General features: G+C 40.4%; 4 protein-coding genes across 5 annotated transcripts; 2 read left to right on the plus strand and 2 right to left on the minus strand.

Moving 5' to 3' along the window:
- Positions 1-1740: 1740 nt before the first annotated feature.
- On the minus strand, positions 1741-10281 carry LOC106651741 (neprilysin-1-like). Its single transcript, XM_014370390.2, has 14 exons — positions 9264-10281; positions 8829-8910; positions 8664-8755; positions 8485-8541; positions 6783-6840; positions 5934-6717; positions 4863-5160; positions 4395-4795; positions 3836-3960; positions 3699-3757; positions 3347-3395; positions 3014-3200; positions 2223-2399; positions 1741-2138 (listed from the first exon to the last, which is right to left on the minus strand). Exons 1-14 carry the CDS (start codon positions 9490-9492, stop codon positions 1965-1967), a joined length of 2772 nt encoding a protein of 923 aa, XP_014225876.1. The 5' UTR covers positions 9493-10281; the 3' UTR covers positions 1741-1964.
- A 1314-nt stretch (positions 10282-11595) lies between these two features.
- LOC106651718 (histidine-rich glycoprotein-like) lies at positions 11596-13891 on the minus strand. Its single transcript, XM_014370363.2, has 3 exons — positions 13668-13891; positions 12946-12996; positions 11596-11817 (listed from the first exon to the last, which is right to left on the minus strand). The coding sequence occupies exons 1-3, from the start codon at positions 13677-13679 to the stop codon at positions 11596-11598; spliced, it is 285 nt and encodes a 94-aa protein (XP_014225849.1). The 5' UTR covers positions 13680-13891.
- A 2641-nt stretch (positions 13892-16532) lies between these two features.
- LOC106651745 (protein D1-like) lies at positions 16533-17593 on the plus strand. The gene is made up of 3 exons (XM_014370396.1): positions 16533-16832; positions 16920-17040; positions 17148-17593. The coding sequence occupies exons 1-3, from the start codon at positions 16659-16661 to the stop codon at positions 17519-17521; spliced, it is 669 nt and encodes a 222-aa protein (XP_014225882.1). The 5' UTR covers positions 16533-16658; the 3' UTR covers positions 17522-17593.
- LOC106651744 (sensory neuron membrane protein 1-like) lies at positions 17590-23862 on the plus strand. 2 transcript variants are annotated; one of them, XM_014370395.2, is made up of 6 exons: positions 17590-17673; positions 19772-19902; positions 20000-20157; positions 21456-22329; positions 23248-23474; positions 23550-23862. In XM_014370395.2, exons 1-6 carry the CDS (start codon positions 17637-17639, stop codon positions 23746-23748), a joined length of 1626 nt encoding a protein of 541 aa, XP_014225881.1. In that variant the 5' UTR covers positions 17590-17636; the 3' UTR covers positions 23749-23862. The 2 variants fall into 2 exon arrangements, with proteins under 2 accessions (XP_014225881.1, XP_023315904.1); XM_023460136.1 differs by lacking the exon at positions 17590-17673 and having other exon boundaries at positions 19583-19902.
- The last annotated feature ends 774 nt before the right edge of the window (positions 23863-24636 follow it).

The raw sequence follows: 24636 nt of genomic DNA on the forward strand, positions 1-24636 counted from the left end.
CGTGAACTGTCTTCATGTGTACGGTCAAACTTTTCTTTTCTGTAAATTTTTTCTCGCACCTTTCACATGCAAAATCTTTGTGACCTTCATGAACTCTCCTTTGGTGTAAAAGCATGTGAGATTTTTGGGTAAATTCCTGACCACATTTTACGCAAAGGTAATCTTTGCGACCATCGTGTATTACTTCTTGGTGCCTGATCAAATTCAATTTTCTTCCAAATTTCATCTCACACTTATCAAATGTGTAATCTTTCCGACCCGCTTGGACTGTTTTTTGGTGAAAGAGCAAATCCGATTTTTTTTTCAATTTTGCTTTACTGTTGTGCGCAAAATCTTTGCCATTTTCGTGGACTCCTTTTACATGTGTAAGTAAACTATGTTTACTTGCAAATCTCTTGGCACATTTTTCACATAAATAATCCCTGAAAACTTCGTGGAATATTTTTTTGTGATTTATTAAATTCGATTTGTTTTCAAATTTTCTTTCGCACTTGTTGCACTTAAAATCCTCACGATCTTTATGTACTAATTTTTGGTGCGTAATCATACTTGATTTTTTAACAAATTTTTTCACGCACTGGTCACATGCAAAATCTTCGCGGCGCCTGTGCTCTGATATTTGGTGTCTACTCAAATGACTTCGGAACTCAAAATTCTTTTCACACTTATCACAAGCGAAATTTTTTTGTTCATTGTGAATTGTGTCTCGGTGTCTTATCATGCTCGATTCCAGTGTAAATTCGATCTGACAAATGTCACAGATGTGTTGTTTGTCGTTTGAATCAACATCGTCGCCTCCACTTAAGTTATTTTTCGAGGTAACTTCTTCTGATTTCATATCAATTTCATCCATTTTAGTGGCCTAATAAAACGATAAATCCTTTTATTTAATGCTACCAAAATTTAACGAGTAAAAATTATCTTCTAGTATTATGGCTTGCTTAGTTGGGAAAGACAAAATTCATACTAATTTATTTTCAGTGTATACATGATTAGTTTTCGGTACCAAGATCGTTTATGATTGTATTGTACTCAATTAAGTTACCGATTTTTCTGTTTATACATTGTTGTTACAACATTTAAGACAATTTTAAATGTCAACTTTATTACGATTCCTGCTAGGAATTTTTTGGCCTTCTAAAATTGAGTACTTACGAAAAAATTCCCTACAAACAAGTTTATAAAATAAACATCCAGTAAATAGATTGTCATGCACATGTACAAGAAAAATTTTAATGTAGTTGTAAATGAATCGATATTTTGAAGAATGTTTTGTAACCCCTTCATGTATATTAGGATTGCTACACGATGAGCGAAAAATTAAAATTCATTTTAGGGTAATATTGGTTTTCTGGAAAATTCTGAGATAAATAACTACGGAATTTGATAAAGGATGGAAAAATACAGCTTTTTCATATTATTATACGCGACTGAAAATAGAAAAATTAGTTTTTTTTTATTTAGTGCTGTAGAATTGCTCGCATGATCAAAAAAGTTTTATAAAATATTAATACGACCGTTTTTTGTTGAATAGATATTAATGAGTCAGTTAATTGGCCAATATTTATTATTTATTATTCCAAAAATATGAGTTTAAACCAAAATTCTTTGAAAAAAGATGAAAAATTTTTTTAAAAAACTAGTTTGTTCAAGCTTATAACCCAGACTCCCGCCTCTTGCTCCAATGAAATAATGCTCAGTAATGGAAATGAAAAAACACAATGACAAAGTTACAATATCTTCATGATCAATCGCTCGTTGTATTTCAAAAAAATATTATCCACCCCTCCCTACATCTTCGCACTCAACTTTCACACCATCGAGTCCTGAATATACATGATTGTTTTTTCGTTCATCTTATTTATAAAATATACAAGATAATGTACAAGCACTTGTGGCACTCGTCGAATTCCTCGATCTTGGCCTCGTACAGAGTCATCATCGTCGTCTCACCGTCGCCGTCGCTACCAGAGCTGGCACTTTTTTTTCGGATTCATCGACGAGCCCACGGGACAGCTGAAGGCCCGACTGAAGTGCTCGGAATTGCGCAGCGCCTGCTGCAGCCTCACGTGGCCGGGACAGTGGCTGTCTTGTAGCATCCAGAGCAGTGCGTAGCTGGTATAGGACTCGCACCACATCTGCCGCAAAAAAAAACCAAGTTTACTTTCGTCGATCTTTGTTTTTTTTTTTATGAATGGTTTATAATAATGGTAATTATTTACGTGCGCGTAACTCATGAAGAGCAACTGCTCGTGAGTGAAATTGCTGAAGCCGGGTAGGAGCGGCTCGTCGCCGTGCTTGGACTTCCACAACTGATAGGCCTTGTAGGCCTCTCGCAGGCCACCGTTGTCGGCTATGTTTTCACCAAGCGTGAGTTCACCGTCGATGTATTCGTCGACCTGAGTCGAAAAAAATTGGTTAAAAATCATCAAACTTTAACGAAATTTCAAAAGAAAATTTTAAAAAGCTGCAAAAATCTGAGAAAACAATCCCAGGAAAAAAAATAGGTTCCTAAAGCTTTATTTGTGGCAATTATCTGGTACCGTGTTCTACCCAAAATATGCCATACCTTATATTTTTTTGTAATAAAAAACGCATATGCCTTCCTCCAATAAGAATACCAATCAATATTCTAAATATTCTTCTTTGCAAAATACTACAAGATCGGTATTTGATTCCATGACTGTGCTGACTCAATTAACATTAAATCTTGTTTACACATTGATAAAAAATTATTTTGAAAAGTACGCCTTATTTTAAGAGTATGCCCTATATTTTTTTGAGACTCGAAAATTCGAGCACAAATTATTTTTCGTATTCGGCATATTTTCAGGTACCTTCGCCTGTGTATTCAATTTTTTTCTAAGATTTTTGCAGCTTTATTTTTTGTTAATTATTTTCTGAATATATTTGAATATCATATGCAATGTATTTTATTTTCTTTTTAAACATTCACCCGCCTTTTACTCAAATAATTCGAAAAATTTTTTTATTAATTCGTAATCTCTGTCACCTCGGGTAGGTAGTACTTGTCGTACTGCTCGACGAAGCAGGCCGCCCTGTCCGTGTATCGGGCGATCGTCTCGTTGCTCCACCACTGCTTGAGATTGCCGGAGCTGTCGAAACGCCGGCCCGAATTGTCGAAGCCGTGCGTCAGCTCGTGACCCAGTATACTGCCGATAGCTCCATAATTCAGGGCTCTTTGCGAGCAGAGCAGTTGAGAAAAGAAAGAAAAAAACAGAAGCAAAAGAAAAACACGAGTCAAGAACGATTTCTGTCGAATTTCAGTCGCTATATGTACATGATTTTTCAGCGCAACGAAATATGCAACGTGCGCAACACTTACTCGAGGCCCAGTCCGTAAAAGGGAAACTGCAGGATTCCGGAGGGAATTGCTATACGGCACGCAGGTAGAAAAACGTTTTGCGTTCGTTGTTGTCGTTGTTGTTTTTTTTTCGCACGCGACACACACACGCGCGCGTACACCAGAGTATATACCCAGCACCAGAAGTAGTAGTGGTAACGGCAAGCCAGATAACGTAGCCGGTTTGTGTTAAATGCGTTAGCGTGAGCATGCGTGAGATTATTTCAAAGTTAGTTTTGTTTTTTTTCTCTTCCATTGTGTTTATTAAACATTCGGTTGAGAAGTTTTTTTTTCTCAATTGCAACGCGTTTATGATATAATGTGTTTAGCGTACCTATTTGATTCTCTTGAAACGTGTGCACGGCATTGACGTCGGTCGGGTCCAGGGGCCAGCTATTGAATTACAGTTGTTTTTTTTTTGTTATTTTATGGTATTGTTAAATGTAAGGTAAAAGGTATTGAAAATACTACCCAGCTTCGTCGTCGTCGTCGTCGTCATCGGTGCCGTTTTCCGCCAAATCCATCAATCCGTTTATGTTCCTGACGCGTATTATCTGCAGCATATTGTTGAAATAGGCATCCTCCGTAATATTGATCTGAGGGCAGGGTTATTAAGAATTCAATAAAAAAAATTCACAAATCACGAATCCAATTTATACCTAAATATAATTAATTTTAATTCACGAAAGAATTTAATTTTTGAATTGAATAACGAAACAAATTGATTAATGGATTAAAATTGACTTGAATCTTTCATGATTTGAATCAAATTTTATATCTGTAATTTCTTTCAATTGTTCGTGCTCCAGGCAGTAAAAGTAACTTAGAGATTTTTCCAAAATATTTCTAGATATATTTAAAAATATGAAATTTGATTCAGATCATAAAAGATTAAAGATCAAGTTTAATTGACAAATCAATACGATTTATAAATTAAAATAAATTAATTCAAAAATCAAAATGATTCGCGAATTAAAATGAATTCAAGTCATTCGTCATGGAATCGGAATCAGAGAAAAAACATAATTACCCCGTCGTAATACTCGTCCAGCCGTCCATCCTCGAAGAGCCAATCGGGAAAGCCGATGAGCGACTTCATCCTGCGATTTTTCTCGAGGGTCGCCACCTTCGTGGGCCCGTCCATCCACTCGATGTCCTCCACGACGAAGTCTATGAAGGCCCGCTTGATGTTGTCGAGCATCTCGGCGACTCTGTCGCGCGAGCCGTCCCGCGCGAAGGCGGGCTCTACGACGAGCCAGGCCACGGCCATGCCCATCAGCTCGTTGACCGTGTCCGTGCAGTAGACCGACCAGCCTCGATGGTCCTGGCCCAGGCCCGTCACGTCGTTCACGTAGAGGTTCCAGATCTTGCGCAGCTCCTCGGACGTGTGGGGCACGCAGTAGTCGACGACCAGCCACCAGACTGCCGTCTCTGTATTGGGACGTTCAAAGTTAAACATTTTTTTTTTTTTTTTGATAAAAAAAACTGTCTCGATTACCCAAGATCTGCTCGTCCGTCGACGACAGCACGAGCGCGATCTCTTGGAGAAACTCGAGATCTCCGACGTAGACTTTCTGCTGGGCCGGATCGAAGTCGATCTCCAGCCCTTGGAGCAGCTCCTCGACGAAGGGTCGCCACAGTGGCCTCGGCACGATCGACTCGTTGACGGATCTCACGTACTCGTCGGTCTTCCGCTGGAGCTCGTCCAGCAGCATGTAGTCCTCGTCATCGACCTCCTCTGGCTCCTCACTGAAGTCGCTCGAAGACGACGACGAGTTCGTGTATTTAGTGTACAGCTATGGATCAGTAAAATAATGTCTGTAATTTATTGCAGAGAATCGAAGTCCCAATAAAAATTTCAAATAAGTTCTCGAGAAAGTTTTTAACACGAATTTACATAAGATCTTAGGTAAAATTTTACGTACTATTATCTACATGAGTTCTTATATCAGAATTGATTCATTTTTGAAACCCTAAATATGTAACTCAGGTGAAAATAGTATATCAAATCTCATATGAACGCATATCAGATCTTACATTTGATCTTGAATTAAGTCGTATTTTAGAACTTACATACGATAATCGGCATCGGAACTGACATAAAATCTTTACATCATATCCTCCATTAGATCGTTATCGATTATCATATGTAAGATCTAAGATCTAATGTGCGTTTATCAAAACTTTTGTAAGAACTCATGTGTAAAATAAAGGATGTAAAAAAAGATTATGTTTTGTAGCAGAGATTTATATCGTTTCTTAAAGCTAGCATTATGAGCTAAAAAAAATAATTTTTTTGTCGAGGTTTTTGGTCAAGATCTTACATAAGATTTAAAGTAAGATCTGATGTGAGTTATTATTTAAGTTCTTACTGCATATTTAGGCCTTTTGTGTTGAACCAACTTTTATTCAAGAACTCACGTAAGTCGTATTAGATGTATAAGAACTAATTGTACTTTCGATAATCATTCGTAAGATCTTATATAAGATCTATAACATTTACTGTCAATAATTTTCATACAAACTTATTCGACATTTTTATTGAATCGTCAAAATCAATTCGACTAACTTTGTAAAATACACCGCTGAGATTGAAGACCCGATCCACGAGATCGGTAATCTCGGCCTCGGGCACGATGTCGAATTCGTGGCGGGTCTTGCAGGTGGCCGACTCGCTCGTCCCGTTGCTGATGATCTGCTTGAGCACCTCGGCCATGTACAGCTTCTCCGACGCGGAGAAGGCCTCGTTGCCGCTCTTGCCTCGGGCTCGAGTCTTGTCGTCCTCGGCCTTTTCGCCTTGGTCGACCTGCTGCTCGTCGTCGTCGCTGATCAAGAAGTGGCGGCGCGCCCGCTCGCGCACCTGCCTCAGCCTCTTCTCCAGGATCTTGTCGCTCGGGAAGGGCGTGTCGCGATCCGGCAAATCGAACGCCAGTAACTTCTGCCGGTTGTCGCGCGGATCCGCGTAGACCTGCAGGCCGAAGAACGCGTCGGACCAGAGCATCTTCTTGACCCGTGCCATCTGCTTGACGAAGTCGTCATTGTCGTCGTCGTCTCCGTCACTTTTTTGCCTCGGCTTGATCGCGGCAGGCACCCGTGGTAGCTTCAGCTCGGCCAACAAATCGAAGAGAGGCTCGAGGCCGAGTTTGTACTGGGCCTGGACGTCGAGGCAGCTGGCGAACAGCAGCTGGGCCTCGTGCACGGGCCAGGGCACGTCCGACTTGAGCTCGGTGAAGTTCTGCACCATGAGGTCGAGTATGCGCCGCGACAGACGCACGCTTCGCTCCTTGAACCAGCTGTGCTCCTGGCTGAGATCGAGCGAGGGATGCACCTCCGGCCATCTACCGCACACGTATCTACGATTCGGAACGCGTAATGTAAATAATCGAAAGATCGAGTGATGTTCGTCGTTGTTTCTTACTTGTAAAAATCGTCGCACGGATTTACGGACGGGTCCATGGTCTCCTTCAAACTCGAAGCTGCATGTAAACGCGCAAAAATTGAAACTTTGAGAGATGCGCTTTTAGCGATCACACTTGAGTGTGTGCGTTCGAGGCACATTACATTACATTGTATTATTGTACATTGTATTATTTTAAAATTAAAAATGAAAAGAATGTTTTTTTTTCAAATTTGACCGTGCGAACTAGTTTATCTTTTTAAAAACTTTTAAAATATAAGTAATTATTGAATCTGAGTCATGCATATTTCAATATTTACAAAATAAGCAAAGTTTTAAGCTTTCGCTGCTAAAAATATTTACATTAAAATTAATAAGATTGAAATCAAATTTAAATACATTTTGATAAATAGTTCAACAAATAACTTTGTGCGCCTTTGATTAATTTTTATGTACTTATCTTTAACTTTCTACACTTAAAATGTAAAAAAAACATCAAATCAAATGGATTTGTTAGTTATGTTACGCCATGCGAGATCATTTTTCTCATCACTACTATGGGTTACAATAGTCGAGACTCGACTATGTGCAATAATCGTTATGAGAATTCAAAAGTAACTTAACGAGTTGTGGCCCATTCTCGTGATTCTGCTCATGCAGATAGTCAGCAGTTAGTCATAGATTTAAAGTAATAATCTGTTTCACGGGTGTGACGTAAGTTTTAATTGTTGTCAAACGTTGCGACACATTGGCAACTCTGAATTATGCCAAAAAGTGAACTTGCAGGTAGAATTAAAAAATATACATTGTTAAGCCAGAAAGGACAAAAATCTTGTCTTATACAATTATTTTGACGTTGCCACTTGCAGATTTACCGATAGAGGCGCACTCGCCATCTGGCGGTGAAGGCTGGCATTAATTTTGATTGAATTTTGATTTATTTTTGGAGCAATCGTAGCAAAAAATGCATCAGTATTAAAAAAAACACGTGTTTTTAATTGAAACGATAAAATTGGAATTCTGAATTAAATTATCTTCGTTCATATTTACATTAAAAATAATATATATGACTTAAGGAGGCTCAACACCAATCATAACAATAGTACAGCGAGGCATCTGTCTGTCTCTTTCTCGCATTAGGCAGACAATAGCTTGCACTATTCGAAATCAATGATTTTGTTTAATTACTCATTAGTTAGTTCGTTAAGGGGTAATTTTTAACATACCAATCTAAAGCTTGGAACTTTCTCTTTCGGAAAATATTTTTTATTAAGATGGTTGATCTTTTAAATTAGTTATAAACAATAAAAGACCGCGCCCCATAAGAGCCCGTGTTAAAATCGCCAATTTTAAACTTGTTTATCTCAAAAGTTAGATCGTCAACCACATGTTTTTTTTTTTTTGAATCTCATTTTGAAGATCTAACAAATCGATTGATATAAGTTTTATCTTGTTGGATGATCTTTTGTATTATGTGTAGAGCCTCCTTATCTTCAACGACGGTTTCGTGTAAAAGAACCTCAAGTAAAACTCAATATCCGTCGATTTTAACTCAAGGTATTTCGATGAAAATGCAAGTTTTGAATTATTAGCGATGTAGTTCGAGTATGCGTGAACACCTAATTAATAGATATTTCCGAAGAACGAAGCGTGCATAATATACGATACGTATATATGGCACAAATTGCACAGCTCGAGAGAGCTATAAGCTCGGCGCACTCACCTATTCGCATGCATTCCTCATTGTCGCACAAATCCATAGGCTTGCTAAACTTGGCATCTATAGAGAAAACGAATCCAGAACACGGTTGTGTCATTATAATATATACGTGTATCGTACGCACGTGCGCACCTTTTTATAGCACCTTATTTTACTTTATTTTTTGCTCTCTATATACTCACACATGGCGCCGAGCGTCAGGCAGGCAATCGTCAGCGCGCCGATCAGAAACGCGATGAAGAGCAGCGACAATTTTCTGCGATGCTTCTTGAAGCTGCGTGAATAATTGTTCGATCGATAATAATTGATAATACGATCGCAGGGGATTATTGTGTATATGTACTCACAAGGATTTTTTCGATTTCACGTCGACCAGCTTCCTCTTGCTCGCGCTGTCGTTGACGTTGACGGCCAGCGCCGATTGTGAATCTTTACCCCAAAAAAAAAAGAAAGAAAAAAGAAAATATGAAAAAATATAGATATTAATCGATAAACGTTTTGGCACGGATCTAACGCGTTCCACATTTCATAACGCACACTTATAACATATATAGGTGCTCTAGAGCACACACGCGCGTGTGGAGGTCGTCTATAGGTAACCGTGAATTCTGAAAAAATGAGCCGCGCTCGCGCGCGCGAGTTTAAATAATTGATCGCGCGACCATATAGTATACGCGGCGAGTATACTCGAGAACGGGTAAACAAGTGTCTAAATTTAAATATACAGAGACAACATCGACGATCGATCCGTATAAAAAGTAAAAATTATCCCAAAGACTCACCCCCGTTTCTGTAACTGGCGTCGTCTCCGGCTGCAGCTTCCGCAGCTGCGGCGGCCGTAGCGGACCGATCTTCATCGTCATCCTCGTCATCCTCGTCGTCGTCCTCGTCTTCGGGGCTATTATTATTGTCGTTATTATTGTTGTTAACGTAACGATCGCGAGTCGCTGCAACGACGGCGGCCGCAGCGGTGGTCGGACGATCGACGACGACGCTCGTTACGTTGCTCATGCTATGGCTTACTCTGCACAGGATGGCCCAGTGACTGACTGATCGAACTGACCGCAGAAGGCGACCGGGAGAGCGAAGCGGTAGTACAGCGAGGGGTTGTGTGTATTGTTACGTACGTATGTACGTATGTATGTGTGTATGTACACGCGACGTCGGACTTTTTCTCTCTCTCTGTCTGTCTGTCTCTACACACACGTACGCTTACTCGCTCGCTCGTGTCCGAACGACCGTTGCAATGGTAGTGGATGTTTCATCGTGTGTGACGACACACACACACAGCAGTGGTAGTAGTAAGGGCGCATCGATCAAAAGATTAAATCTGCCTCGTTATGTGACTCGCGGCGGGTTAAGCTTTTAATACAGCTTTAGGCACACACGTGTCCGCCGCGGCTTATGACACACTCCACGTTATATCTCTCCGTTTCATCGCTTTTCCTATTTTCTTCCTATTCTTTTTCTTCTTCTTCTTTTTTCTTTATCACAGGTGCAACGACCCATACGCGCGAAAAAAAATTTTCTTTCCGCTACGGCGCAAGGATCGAGAGCTTTTACTACTTGTCGTGCAATTCCACCCACGCGGTGGTCAATATTTTTCTATTTGTCAAATACGCGGATCGCAAATAGCGTATACACATAACTGAAACCGCTGCAGCTCGACACACACTGCGGCTCTTTTTCTTTTTATCGTGCGCTCGAGGTCGTCTATGCAAATATTTCGACAAAAGAAACTTAATGTATATAATACGTAACCCAGACCTACTCGGATTTCACTCTGAATTATTAAACCTCTTCGCCTTCTATTACGCGACAAATATACGATACGTTCATTAAAGGCATTAAACGTTCATGGATTTAATGTGAATCGCCGGCGCGATTATTGTTTACCTACTTGTAATAGACCCACTCGCGTGAAAATTTTAAATGTTTACTTGCGCGCGGATCGCTTCGGTATAGAGAGAAAAATACTTACTCGCGATCGTTCGCGTGACGCTTACGGTATCCGAGGAGAAAAAGAGGCCGAACTTTTTCTTCCGCCCCTCGAGCGCGGCGAGCTTTTTCGAGGAATTTCGAATTGTATAGCGGCGGGGGTCGCGAATAGAATTCAACTGCATTGGAATACATTACGAGCACGTGTGTGCAGTGTATAGCAATTTGGACGCTCGAACGTTGTATCGACATTTGCGCGACGACGCGTATACACGTGTGGGGAATCGCGAAGAAAGTTCAAATTTTTCGATCGTCGATAACGTACTTAAAAAAATAAAGCATTTTACAATCATCTCGCACGAATACTTTTTATTTGCACGCGCGCTACAAACTCGAACGATCCGATGGTCATTAAACCATAAAAAAAGAAGGCGCAGCTTTTATTAACAATTAAGGTCGTTCAACCGGGCCGCAATGTGTATTAACGTTATACACACGAAGACAATCGCTCGCGATCACGAAGCCGATGTTTCATAAAAAAAAAATAAAATAAAATAAAGGCAAATACAACGAGAGAAAGAGTAAAAAAGGATGAGCAGCGGCACGGAAATGCGTTTGCGTGCATTCGGGTCGTGGTGTGCATATAGGTGTGTACTTGTCGCGTGCGTCGCCAAGGCAACTTTTATTATTATTATCTCGAAATTGATTCGCTACTGGTAGTCGCGCGCGCGCGACCTTTCGATGCAAAATTATTCCCGAGCTGACGTATTTTGGATCGTATAAACACGAGCGTAATTCGATCGAAGTGCCACAGGACACATTTCGTTTTTATAAGGGTGGAGAGGAACTTTTCGATCAGTCATGGTTTATAATTGAAAAAATTGGACAAGTACTTAGTGTATCACAAGTCGACTTTTTTTTATTGAGTAAAGGTATACACGTTGATTGTTCGTTTTCATATAGTTAAAGTAATTTATACAGGTACAAAGGACAGTTGATCGATTATTTTTGCTTTTTTTTTTCATACACAAATCGACGAGAGCAGTAGTAGCGTCGCGCGCGCGCGCGCCAAAATTCATTCATTTTTTGTTTTGTTTTTTTTTTTTTCAATAGTATACAGTTAAAAATACAGTCAAGTATTTTTCGTAATTATCAACTATAACGAAGAGAGCAGCTTCATTCCCAGCCGTGTCCGTGATGCACGGGCTTGACCTCGATCTCGGGCTCGTGGTACTTCTCGTAGCCGATGAGATGGGGATGCGGGATGTGCGGATGATCGTAGTGTATCTTGGTGGACTCGCTGTGCACCTTGAGATGGAGCGGCTTGGGGTGCAGCGGCGGGATCGGATGTGGCTGGGCCACGTGGATCTCCTGGTGGTGATGCTCGGGCTCGTGATGCTGCGTATAAAAAAACGAAAATTCGATTTAACATTTTTTTTCGACAGATTTTTCGAGGGGGGGGGAGGCATCACTAGCACACTCCATTCGCTATGGCGATATCTGAGCCACTTGTATCGTATACACTCGTCTCATGTGTGTTTGCGATTTTTTTGTCGTGTAATGTTATATCGTATGGAGCGCGCGTCATTTTAGGATATGATTCTTTTTTTTTTTTGGTTTCGTCTTCTACGAACGAAGATACATTACGTGAGCGGATTGCCAAGGATTCCAGGGATTCCAGGCTTGCTTCTTCTGCCAGGGATCGATCCATCCGGCGCTCTTCTGCCAGGGATCGATCTGCCAGCCCTTGCTCTTCCACGGATTGCTCCAGCCGCTCTGACTCCAAGGGTTCTGTTGTCCATGTGTGTAGTTTTTTTTCGTTTCGTTCGTTTGTTTTTTGTTTTTGATTGACACGAGAGATTTTCAACAATTCAATGCGTGATTAAATAAATAATAAATTCATATTTTTTTCGTCGGCTGCAACAATGATTGTTCCGAAACGGAGGATGGCGACTAAGATACAAAGAAGTCGTGTGTGTTGTCCCGCGTGATTTCTGAATATAGTTTCAATGGATCGTTTTTTTCCAACAAAAATAATTGTTTCTTTGCACCCAATCGGACTCTCCCGTTACATCGCCAACGAATCTCTTCTAATGAAAAAAAAAAATAACAACTAAATCGTGAATTTTGATTTATACGGATTTATTTTTTTAGTCCAGGAGAAGAAGATTAATATCGAGCGAGAGTCTAACGCTGATTCTCGTGCAATCGGGTAAAGGGTGTTAATCGATCGTTTCTGCGTCTTCTTCCAGAAACTATGAATTAATGGCGCTTCTTCAATGATGTTTGCGCTTTGTGAAGAGTATCATTACGTATAGGTATTACGTGTAATTAAATCCACAATCACCCCGCATTCGTACACACGTCGCACACATGCGAGGCATGTGACACTCGTAAATCGTCAAAGGTCTAGATGGAAGTTAAAGGTAAAAGAGCTGCAGTAATTATGTAGCGACAGTTAGTGAAAAGTTAGAAGAGTCTCTTTGTTGTTTTCATTCATTTATAAGGGATATTATGCGCAATTACCTCGTAGCCTGGATAGGCACTGACTGCGGCCACCACGGCGAAGAGGACGATCTGTAAATTGAGGCAAAAATAATAAAAAACAAATATCTTTTTAAATAGCTCGTGTGCCTTTGAGAAAGACTTGGTTAATTTTTCATGAGATTTAACTAGTCCCTTTTACGTTTAGTACAGAGAGAGATCGATTTTACACAAATCAATTTTTTTCAATATCAATTTTATATACCAACGTTGAATCGATCGAAACTCTATAAACAAGCCAAACGCCGAGAAAACGACTATGAACTTTTTAAAACTTTTACATGCTACCATAAACGTGAAACGAATAAGAGGTCGAATTTTGAACTCATATAAAAATTAATAAAAGCTTCCATATATTATAACTATTATAATTTTTTTTTTAATTCAAAAATAGCTGAAATTTCTAGTAAAATAAAATATTAAAAAAATTGTATAACTTGTTTAAACTTTTACGAAATCTTTCAAACACTTTTGTACACTTTTACCCATATTTCGTTCAAAACTCAAAACAAATTGAAATTTTTAGCCAAAATTTAATAAAATTATTTTAATAAACTTTAAAAAAACTTTTTAACCGAAATAAAAGGTTGGTTTTAGACACAACAATTTCTTCGCAATTCACTCAATTTTTTTTGTTTCTTTTAACCCATAGAAAATAACGATCACTCACGAATTTCTCCTCGTGAAAAAAAAAATTTACTTACAACCAGCTTCATGTCGGATGAAGATTAATAGAGACAGAGACGAGGGGGGCAAAAAATTCACTAGTGCGTACGCGTGTGCGCGACTCAACCTCTGGTCCGTTCCTTACCTAGCTTATATACCCGCGTTTGGGTCTCAAAACCGATGTCCCCCCCTTCCTCCCGCTGCTTCTCGGTCTACGCAGAGAAGTGTACCAGCGGAAGACCTAGATAAAAAAAAATGACAGTCAGGGCGGGGGCCCACCAGGCCAGACTCGCATACACGTATAATATACACGTATAAAGTTGAGCCAGCGATCGCTTCTATGTAATTTATTGTACACATTCGCGCGCGTAGACATACATACAGCGCGTAAATGTGTACATTTGTCGAGCCCCTTTCACTAATCCGCGCGCGTATTATATCCACGCGCCGAAATGCAACAACTTGTGCACACCGTTCACTTGTTGCAACGCCGCCGCCGTCGAGCCCCCCGTATACAAAATATTCCATATATAAAATAATTATATACGATAGCGGCGGCGGCGGCAACCGGCTAATATGTAATAGACGTCCTGCAGCCAGCAGCAGCAGTATTGGGCAAACTCGATCGATTATATCATTTTGCTCGATTATATATTATATATTTTATGTATGGATACATCGACTCGATGAAAAAGGGCGGCACTTGCTACCTTAAAAAAAAGAAAAAATACCCGTCGACACCTTGGCCGAATTAGATCGAGACCATATTTAGTGCGCTGCGAATTATGATCTGTCGAGATTCCGGGATCGAAGTAAAATATTGGTCAATCCAACGTTGTATACGTTATTATGTTTGTCGTCGTCGTCGTCGTCGTAGCGGATGAATTCGAGATAAAATCGTTTTCGATCAACTCTACGCTATTTCACATCTCCTCTAATTGCCTGCGCGAGCGAGATATTAAGAAATCGCGGACTTTTCGAGGACGAATCGTCCTCCGAAGAATTCGTGCAAATTCAATTTTTTTGATGTAGAGAAAAAAGAGACGATCTCGTTCACAATTTTCAGTTCAAGGCTCGCAAGAGCGAGAGGCTGGCTTAGACGCACACGCGCATAATATATAAAATTGCATAATACACGAGAAGTACGCGATGCGCCGCTAAAAGGTGTCTGAGGAAACGCTTTCGAGGCTCGATCTTGAAAAATTCCCTCTCGCGCGCGTCTGTCTATTGTCTCATTATTCTTTTCGGTCGTTATCTTTTTTCTTTCTTTTTTTTTTTTTGCGCAATGTGGCGGAGAGCAGCTCTTTAGTCCAGCCTCTGCAGCATTCGAACGCTTTAAAAAAAAAGAAGGCAACGCACACGGACGATCGCGTCGGGAGCAAAGTAGCATTAGAAGCAGCGAATTTGTTTCGCAGAAGTCATAAAACTGCGAACGCAGCCGCGACTGATCATTGTGAAAGCTTAATACGCGCGTACATATAGATAGATACATAGTATATAGTATAAACACGCGAAACGAGCAGCATGTGTTGTTGCCGTTGTTGATTTTTTTTTTTTCATTTCACGCGCTAATACCGATTTGTCAATAATGCAATCTAACTGTACACACAGAACGACATCTAATTACGCGATCGTAAAAAGTCCCCACACTTTTCAGCATTGGCAAAATTCGACATGGTAATTACGACAACAATAATATAATGTATAATAAGCGATGAAAAGGCGGTTTTAAAATTTTGATTAATTCGTTTTCGGCACGCGTACGCACACCCGAGCTACAACCGAGTCTTACGTCACATTTACCATTAATAATAATTTGTGTGTATGCATTGCGCCGCACGCCGCCGAGTGTGCAGTAATAATAATTCGTTCCGATCTTTCGTCCGGGGCATTACCGTAATGCGCGTTCTGTCTCCTTTTTGCGAAGCTTTCTCGCGCGGGCGCGCGCGTGCAAAGATTATACGCGCGCTCGCGGTGCGAGTGCAATATTTAAATGTACGCTGTTGTGAAAAATTTGATGAAAAATCAGAAATTAAATTCTATCGACGTTGAAAATCAAGGTATTTTTTCACGTTAACTGTGAAATAAATATATGAAGACTAATGTTTTAAAACTGGACTTTTATTTGAATTGATTGTATAAGAAATCTATGAAAATTCAATCATAATTAATGCCAGTCTCTACCGCTAGATTGCGAGTGTCTAAATCTGCAAGTGGTAAAGTCAAAGTAATCGTTTATAAGTTGAATCACAGTTTTGAAAGAATACAATCGGTAATTTTTTATTTAGTAATTTTAAAAATATCAAGCGAATTTTGAACGACCCACAAATGTCAATTCAATCGTTTCAAAAAATTTGGATCACTTTTCAACCATATTTTAGTACGCTAATATCACTTTAAGACTCCACCGTTAGATGGCGAGTACCGATGTTTCTGTGAATCTGCAAGTGGCAAAGTGAAACTAATTATATAAGTTTTGAGAGAAAAAAATTCAGTATAAAGTGTAATTTCAGTTTTACATTATGAATTTATTATTAAAACTTTCCTCATCCACTAGATGGCGAGTATCTTTATTCGCAAATCTGCAAGCGGCAAAGTCCAAGTAATTGTATAAGTAAAGCACGGTTTCAGTACAATCCAACAATTTCTCTTGGATATTATAAGTTTGTTTGAAATTCGCCCGATTTCGACGCGTGCATCGATTAAAAATCTCGCTCATGTCGTGCGTATACTACACGTTATACCGAGAAGAATTACCGAGCGCGTTTGCAAGAGGCGTCGTGACGCGCTCGACTTACTGTCTGGCATTAGATGACGACTGCAAAAAAAAAGGACAAAACAAAACAAAAAAAACCGATGATAACGTTTCCTCAAAACTAGTATCGCGTTCACGATCTATTCGATTGTATCCACACGCGGACGGCATCGCATCGCATTTCGAGCTCGTGTGTTTGCTATTGAAACTACATATTTTGCTAGGCGCATTTCTATAGATCCGAATAAAGCAACGCTTCTCGCGATCATCAAAAATGCAGGGCCGCCCGCCTTTGATCGGGCATCGTGCGTCGTTATTTTCTATATTGTTATTGTTATTGGTGTCGCAAGCATCGATCTGCGTCCGGGCGGCGGACTTGGCCTCCTACGTCGTCGATACGCAAATCGTGCCCGATGCCCTGGACGAGGCCCCCAAGGAGCTACTGTCGGTAAGGGCTTCGTTTCAACTGATTTTGTATAATTTTTTTTTTTTTTTCCTATTTATGAATATTTTATCATCGTCGCACCCACCACAGGTGAGCTACGGCGGTAAGCAGGTGCAAGTGGGCGAGGAATGGACACCGACCGCCTGCAAAGACCCGCCGACGATCGACATGCACTACGATCCGGCCAAGTTTTACACGCTGATAATGACCGGTACATTAATAATATATAAAAGTCATGAAGCTTATACCTCAAAAATAAAATAAATAAAAAAAATAGAAAATACTAAAAATTCAATTTTTTTTTCTTTTTTCGCCAAGACATCGACGCGCCGAAACGCTCCAAGCCGACCTATCGCGAGTTTCTCGCCTGGTGCGTGGTGAACATACCCGGGGATCACTTCGCCGCGGGCCAGGTCTTGGCCGAGTACTCGGGCATCGGGCCGCCCAAGGACAGCGGCGAGCATCGTGTATTATTCACGCTGTACGAGCAGCAAGGCAGCCACGAGTACGACGAGAAGTTTATAGACAGCAGGCAGCTCGGCTGGCGATTGTGGTTCTCGCAGCGGAATTTCAGTAACAGGCACGGCATGGCCAACGATGGGCAGCCCGTGGCCGCCGCGGTACTAGTCGCCAATTACGACCAGTACTCGGACAAGCTCGCCGACGAGTTCAAGAAGAGATTGAAGATGTGAGATCTTCTCTTTGGGAATTTCGACGATTATTGTGCCGATTGATAAATAAAATAAATAATAAATAAAAACTTTTACGTATATAGTCGATTTTTGATGTAAAGGGAGAAGAAAAAAAATGTTAGCCAAGTTTCAACAGGAATTGAGAGAGACGCGTGAGTATCACCTGCTACATGCACAACGTTACAGATTTTTTTAACTTTTAATTACGCCGAGAGCCGAGAAAGTAGGCCGCGACTCTCGAGAGATAGATAGATAGATAGATATATACGCTGGAGCCACTCTGCGATCATCGACGATTTTCCTCCTTCTCCTCCTCCTGCCTGGATAGACGACTATTATTATCCCGAAGCGCGTAATATCCTTGGACTAGCGCGCGCGTGTAATACCGCTTGCTGTACACGCGATAATCCTGCCGTGCCTGCGGCGCGCGCGAGCTTTTCAATTCGTAATCGTACGAGCGGAGTACAAATTAATTAAAGAAAAAATAGAAGAAGAAGGAGAAAAAATTAGTTAAAGGGGCCGGAAGCTGACGATGCGCGAGAACGCATTATACACACTTTGTTTTTCTTTTTTTTTTCACTCGCGCGCGTGTGTGTGTGAATTGAAGATGCGGAAAAATTTACAAACAATTATGAATCGAATTTTCTTCGGTATTTCGCAAGCGATGAGAGAAAAGAAATAAATAAACGAATAAATAAATACAAACATTGGGAAAAATTTAGACACAGCTATCAATTATGACTTTTCATCGCGTCGCGCGTACAAAAAGTTGATTCATCCTTGCGGCTTTGCTCCAGTTCTCCTTTTTTAAAAGTGACCTCACACACGCGTTGAATTTCAAACGAATATGAATCCCCGAAGGATAAATATTTCGCGCGTTACACGTGTATAATGTTATACGGTGCGCGCGTGTACAACAATTTATAATGTAATAACAACGACGCGACCGCTTGTGCGTGTCGAGTACAATTAATTTCGCGATGAACCGACGTTAATTAATTACATCGCGTCGTCTTTCTCTTTTTATGCAAAAAAAAAAAAAACAACAAAAGACTTTCGATTTCTATAATCTAATCGCGGTAAACCATTTCTCGATTTTACGTAATGCATAAAAAGCAACAAAAAAAAAATAGGAAGAAAGAGAGAGAGAGGGAGGAAAAAAAAATTTTATGCATTTATCAACGCCCCGGTATAGATCATAAATTGCATAAAACGAAAGTGAACTAGTTCTCATGTGCCTACTGCCTGCCTATTATATAGGCGCGGATGCGTAACTTTTTGCGCAATAATATCTCTCTCTATGCACACCCGTGCGGTATATACGAATCTCCTCTCGGTTTTTCTGTATATATACCGATTATCAACGCGTTCGCCTCTAAAGATCGTTAACCCAGGATATCGATTTTATTGTGCATATATAATGTGCATATCCCATAAGGCGCGGAGCGAAATATTATCATTATCGTTATATTCACTTTTAGGCGCGATCGGCGCGCGTGGAAACTTTCACCTATTCACGAATATATTATATTATGCATGCATATAATATTTATAAAGTGCCGAGAGCTATTATTATGTGGATCGACGGGGTATTATGATGCGTGTCTGGTAAATCGATTATCTCACCTTCGCTTTCGGGCAATTGCGTAATCGTCGTCGTCGTCGTCGTCGTTCGCTGGAATCTAAGCGATTTTCCTCGCGCATCGAATTCTCGCGATCGATCCCTCCGCATCATCGTAACGAACGCAAAAAAATAATTGTTTATCAAATCCCGTCGCTGCGTCGCTGCGCGTCGCCGATCACACGCACACACACATATAGCTGTTAAATAATTGACACCGTATACGACAAGGTCGCGCGCAGCAGCGAGCTTCTTTCTAATGTATTTTTCAACGCAGCGATATTGTGGTTTTGGACACAGAGAGAGAAAGAGAGACGGTTATTTTTTTTTTTTTTAACATAATAAAAAGAATATAAAAGCAAAATAAGAAAGAAGCGACGAGCGACACCTTGGCAACACACCTCGACTATAATGCATACACACGCACGCGTGCGGTCAAATATCATTGTTACATTAATAAAATGATGCGCAATAAAGGACTCGTTGATATTATATTGTTATGCGATTCGCGAAGAAAATTCGCGAGCTCGCGGCTAGTCTGAGTCGCGTCTGTTTGCGCCTGTTGATAAGCGACAAGTTGCGGGCGCTGAAAAAGATGCAAAAATTCATGAGTATCGTTTCGGAGGCAGTGAAGGCCTCGGCGGCGGAGAAGAGGCGCCGGGGCAGGACCACGGCTACGAAGGGCGGCATACTCGTCGTCGCGGGCATCGTGTTCGGCTGGGTGCTCTGGCCGATGATGCTGAATTTCGCGATACACAGGGTGAGTTTTCGTCGCTTGCGTATATTTTTGGATATACATATATATATGGACGTGATTTTTTTCACGCACGATGTGTGTTCCGTGTGCTCACACGCAGCAAGTGGCTCTGAGGCCCGGCAGCAAGGTGCGCAAGATCTGGCAGAAATTCCCGTTTCCGCTTGACTTCAAGATCTATCTGTGGAACGTGACGAATCCGGACGAGGTGACCAAGGGCGAGAAGCCGGTGCTCAACCAGATCGGGCCTTACTTCTTCGAGTGAGTCGATGAATCGATGCCATAAAATTAATCGGTCATTGGAATGGGGGATATGTATCGTTTTTGACATTTTGTCACCGCATAATGCTCCACGTTTATTTTATTACATTTCATCGCCCCCAGCGCAGGAAGGTATCGCTACCAATTCTGCAGCGTAAAGGATACTTACTCTCGCGCAGAGGCAAAACGGTAGCTAATTCGAGCGCGGCACCAAAACAGTACCTTGTTCAAACGCATGAATTTCAACATTCAATTTTCAACATTTAATTCAAAGTTATTCAAAGACGATCACTTCTACTTTCCTCTCAGAACATACAAAGTTCTCCATAAGTGGCAAATTGAGTCGAAATCACGGTGAGATTGATTTGTTTGCTCGCATTACAAATGCATGAAAATCATTACAGCAGCTCATATGTTCTTTTATTTTATTATTTATTTATTTATTTTTTTTTTTGCTCAAATACAAAACAAAATTTTATCATCTACGGCTGCTTTGCCAGCCTAAATTCAGCGAGTCAAAACTTTCTTGCCACTGCGTTTGAATGAGGTACTGTTTTGCTTCTACGCTCGAATTAGCTACCTTTTTGCCTCTGCGCGCGAGTAAGTATCCTTTATGCTGCAGACTTGCGAAAAAGGTTCAATATGAACTATTAAGTCGGAGCCGTGCTGGGACTTATATAATTATTTTAAATTTGCCACTTGCAGATTCACAAAAATAAAAGTACTCGCCATCTATCGATGGAAGCTTAAAGTAGTATTGTCGGATTTAAAGTAGTAGAAAACTGATCTAAATTGTTTGAAACCACTTATACTGTAGCACTAGTGGTAAAACTTGTTTTTTTTTGTTTCAAATTTTGTTTTTGTTCTTTTGTTTTCCGTCATTTTTTAATTTTTCATTTTATCAGTGAACTAAATTTAAGGGCTTAAGATGATTTGAAATAGAAAAAAATATTTTGTTTTTTTTTAAATTTAAAAATTCTACAATTTTAATTTTTCACTGAGATATAAAGCTAGATATCCATGTGCTTTTTTCATACACTTTACGAGTGACATTTTTTCTTATTTTCTAAAAGCACCCCTACCCGTCGTGTAATCTGCACAAACACTTTTACAAATACCACTACAATTTCCATCATGAGCATATACTCATTGAAAGACACTCATTGGTTTACCTCACCCGAGATAGTGGCTGGGAATCATCATGTTTTAAAAACACGATTTGTCAGAAAACAAAAGCTTTTCTTCAATTCAATCGATTAAAAAAAAAAAAAAAATAACTCTTCGCTCCGACGTCGCAGAGAGTGGCAGGAAAAAGTCGACATCGTCGATCGCAAGGAGGACGACACGGTCGAGTACAGTCTCAAGAACAAGTGGATCTTCGTGCCGGGCAAGAGCGACGGCCTCGACGGCCAGGAGGAGCTCGTTATGCCGCACATCTTCATGCTGGCCCTGATAATGGCGGGTGTGCGCGAGCGGCCCAAGGCCATGCCCATCATCAACAAGGCCGTGAACAGCGTCTTTCGCAATCCGACCTCGCTCTTCGTCCGGGTCAAGGCCATGGACATGATGTTCAACGGGCTGCCGATCGACTGCAACGTGACGGATTTCGCGGGGAGCGCCGTGTGCTCGCTGCTGCGCGAGAAGGCCGAGGGCACCCTGCAGATCGACGGCCCGGATCAGTATCGCTTCTCGCTGCTCGGCGCCAAGAACGACACGCCCTCGCTGGCGCGCACCCGCGTACTGAGGGGCGTGAAGAAGCTCAAGCAGATCGGCACCGTGGTGGAGCACGACGGCAAGGGCAATATCTCGAAGTGGGACGACGAGTTCTGCGACACGTTCAACGGCACCGACGGCACCGTGTTCCATCCGAAGCTGTACGAGGACGAGGACATCGTGGCGTTCTCGCCCGACCTGTGTCGCAGCATCAGCTCCAAGTATCGCAGCAAGTCCAAGGCCAAGGGCATCAGCACGAATCATTACGAGGCGTCGCTGGGCGACCCGAGCACGATACCCGAGCAGAGGTGCTACTGCGAGGCCGAGGACAAGTGCCTGACCGCGGGCATGATGGATCTGTACAAGTGCGTGGGCGTGCCGCTGATCGCCACCCTGCCGCACTTTTATCTCACGGACAAGCAGTACCTGACCATGGTCGACGGACTGAAGCCGAATCCGGTATGCACGCGCTTGTTCTATACTGTTATATACACTGAGAAAAAAAAAATTCATTGATTCAATGAAATCAAATTTAATATTTTATTTACTATTAATTGAATCAAACGATTGATTGAAGCAATGAAATTTTGGTAAAAACGATTAAATATTTTGTTGGATGAAATAAAAATTCATTATTTCAATGAAATTATTTCATAGATTGTATTTAAATAAATATTTCATTGCATCGTATTAGATCGAGAGATGAATAATAAGACTTGTGAATTATAATTAATTTTTTTTTTTGTAATAAACCGTTCCTGCTGCTCAATATGATAGATATTCTAATTTTGTTTTATAACTCTAACACTACAAATTAATTTGTAAACAAATTTAAAAATTACTGAGCAGTAACATAATTTTTCTCATTGTTTCAATTTATGCCCACTTCACTATGTACAATAGGAAATTTTACAGAAAATATACTAATTTTAATTTTGAAAGTTTTTCAGTGTAATCATGTGTATTTTGATTGAGATGAAATTAACTGCGAGAAATTATAATCTACAGTACATCAATTACTTATTTATCTAATTTAATATAAGGTCGATGTTAAGTTAAGATTCGTATGAGTCAGGCTTTTTGGTCATCTTTGTTATTGCGCGAGATCGAGATCCATCTGTATTTCGACTGTCACCTTTATAAGAGTTTACTAGCTAGATTTTTGAGCATGGAGGGTCACAGTTCTATAGGCGTTCATCGCGTCTATATGTTATGAAGTAGTCTTTTAGAAAATTGCAAAAGTGAATAATTATCAATTGATAAACGTAAAATTAAAAAAAAAATTTTTTTTAATAAATAACTTAAAAATGGAAATAATAACCACGAAGATTCATTTCTCTGACTCTCGCTGTCGTTCGTTTTTTTTTCTTTTTGCAGGATCAGCACAAGATATTTATCGACTTCGAGCCGTTCACCGGCTCGCCCATCAGCGCCCGCAAGCGAGTCCAGCTGAACATGATGATCTTCCCCATCGACAAGGTGAAGATCATCAAGACGTTTCCGCGGGCACTGCTGCCGCTGGTCTGGATCGAGGAGGGCATCGTGCTGCCCAACTGGATGATCAGGCAGCTGAAGCTCAGCCACTTCGCCATCGGTTTCATGGGGTAAGTTGGTAATTTACCTCGACGAAACATAAAAAAAATATAAATTGCTCGATTTCTTCGAAAATCCTGGAGCAGATTCGTCAAGTGGATGATGATACTGACGGGTCTGGTCATGTGCGGCTTCGCCGCCTACCTCATGACCGCAGCCGACGGGGCGAACAAGGCCACTGTCAAGTCGGCCAATATCGAGAACGAGAAGATGTCCCACAGTCCCAATGGCAAGAGCAACGGCATCAAGACCATATCGGCTCAGTTGCCCGTGTCCGTCGATTGAGCACGAACGAGGAGCAGATTAATTTTCTTATATACAGCTAATTTAAATGTTTTAATTCAATCGTTTCTGAACTTTTCTTCATTCGAGTCTATGTGTTACCGATAAAAATTGTAACGTTTTATTTATATACAGATCTTGAAAACTTAAAACTTTTTAAAAATTTATCGAAACAATTTGTCAAGTTTTTTTTTAACACCCTACTAAATGTACGTTTTTACTTTGATATTTAGGGTGTGGAGAGTAACGAAAAAACGGCTACTGATGATTCATTGGCTAAATTTTAAACGTATCATCGATTTGACAAGGCTATTCTTCGAAAATAAAGTTATTCAAAAATTACAAAAAAAAACGTAAGAAGTTAATGGTCTAATATATTTTTTAAATTTCATCCATATGTAAATCGACTAAAGAAGCAAGTCTTTGATCCTAATGAAAAGGGAAATCCATCGTTGAAAAAAAAATCAAAGCAAAATCCACTATGTTCTTTATGACCAATTCACAAAGCTTTGCTCTACAGTGTCAACTATTGCCACCTAATTTTTTAATACGAGCAGTGGAGGATTGAAAAATTTATGAAAATCGTTCACTACTGTATGAACTGTACTGTGTATGATGAATTAAGAGTCACGTACCATTACGTGAAAATTATTAAAAATCCTATGGCCAATTAAGGGCTTTTTATATAGACTCAGTCGATAACAAATGCGTAATTATTTTGTACCCATTTTTTTATTCTCTAGGCAACCATTAAACTTGACATTTCAGACATCATTTTTATATAAATTCTAAAAAAAAACTTGTTCTTAAATTACATCTATACATAAATTTCTACATATATTTACAATTGTCAAGAAAAAATTCAGCGCTTGTCACAATATTTCACTGATG

Source organism: Trichogramma pretiosum, unplaced genomic scaffold (genome assembly GCF_000599845.2).
Source record: "Trichogramma pretiosum strain Unisexual culture from Peru unplaced genomic scaffold, Tpre_2.0 scaffold89, whole genome shotgun sequence".
In the NCBI taxonomy this organism is placed as follows: domain Eukaryota; kingdom Metazoa; phylum Arthropoda; class Insecta; order Hymenoptera; family Trichogrammatidae; genus Trichogramma; species Trichogramma pretiosum.

Coding starts and splice junctions, on each gene's coding strand:
- LOC106651741 (XM_014370390.2), bottom strand. CDS start 9,492: ATGAGCAACGTAACGAGCGTCGTCGTCGATCGTCCGACCACCGCTGCG. Junction 5,161..5,933: donor TCAGCGGTGTATTTTACAAA/GTTAGTCGAATT, acceptor ACTGATCCATAG/CTGTACACTAAATACACGAA. Junction 3,396..3,698: donor GTTTCAAGAGAATCAAATAG/GTACGCTAAACA, acceptor CGTGCCGTATAG/CAATTCCCTCCGGAATCCTG.
- LOC106651718 (XM_014370363.2), bottom strand. Junction 11,818..12,945: donor GTGCCTATCCAGGCTACGAG/GTAATTGCGCAT, acceptor TTTTATACGCAG/CATCACGAGCCCGAGCATCA.
- LOC106651745 (XM_014370396.1), top strand. CDS start 16,659: ATGCAGGGCCGCCCGCCTTTGATCGGGCATCGTGCGTCGTTATTTTCT. Junction 16,833..16,919: donor CCCCCAAGGAGCTACTGTCG/GTAAGGGCTTCG, acceptor CACCCACCACAG/GTGAGCTACGGCGGTAAGCA. Junction 17,041..17,147: donor TTACACGCTGATAATGACCG/GTACATTAATAA, acceptor TTTTTCGCCAAG/ACATCGACGCGCCGAAACGC.
- LOC106651744 (XM_023460136.1), top strand. CDS start 19,642: ATGCGATTCGCGAAGAAAATTCGCGAGCTCGCGGCTAGTCTGAGTCGC. Junction 20,158..21,455: donor ATCGGGCCTTACTTCTTCGA/GTGAGTCGATGA, acceptor CCGACGTCGCAG/AGAGTGGCAGGAAAAAGTCG. Junction 22,330..23,247: donor ACGGACTGAAGCCGAATCCG/GTATGCACGCGC, acceptor TTCTTTTTGCAG/GATCAGCACAAGATATTTAT.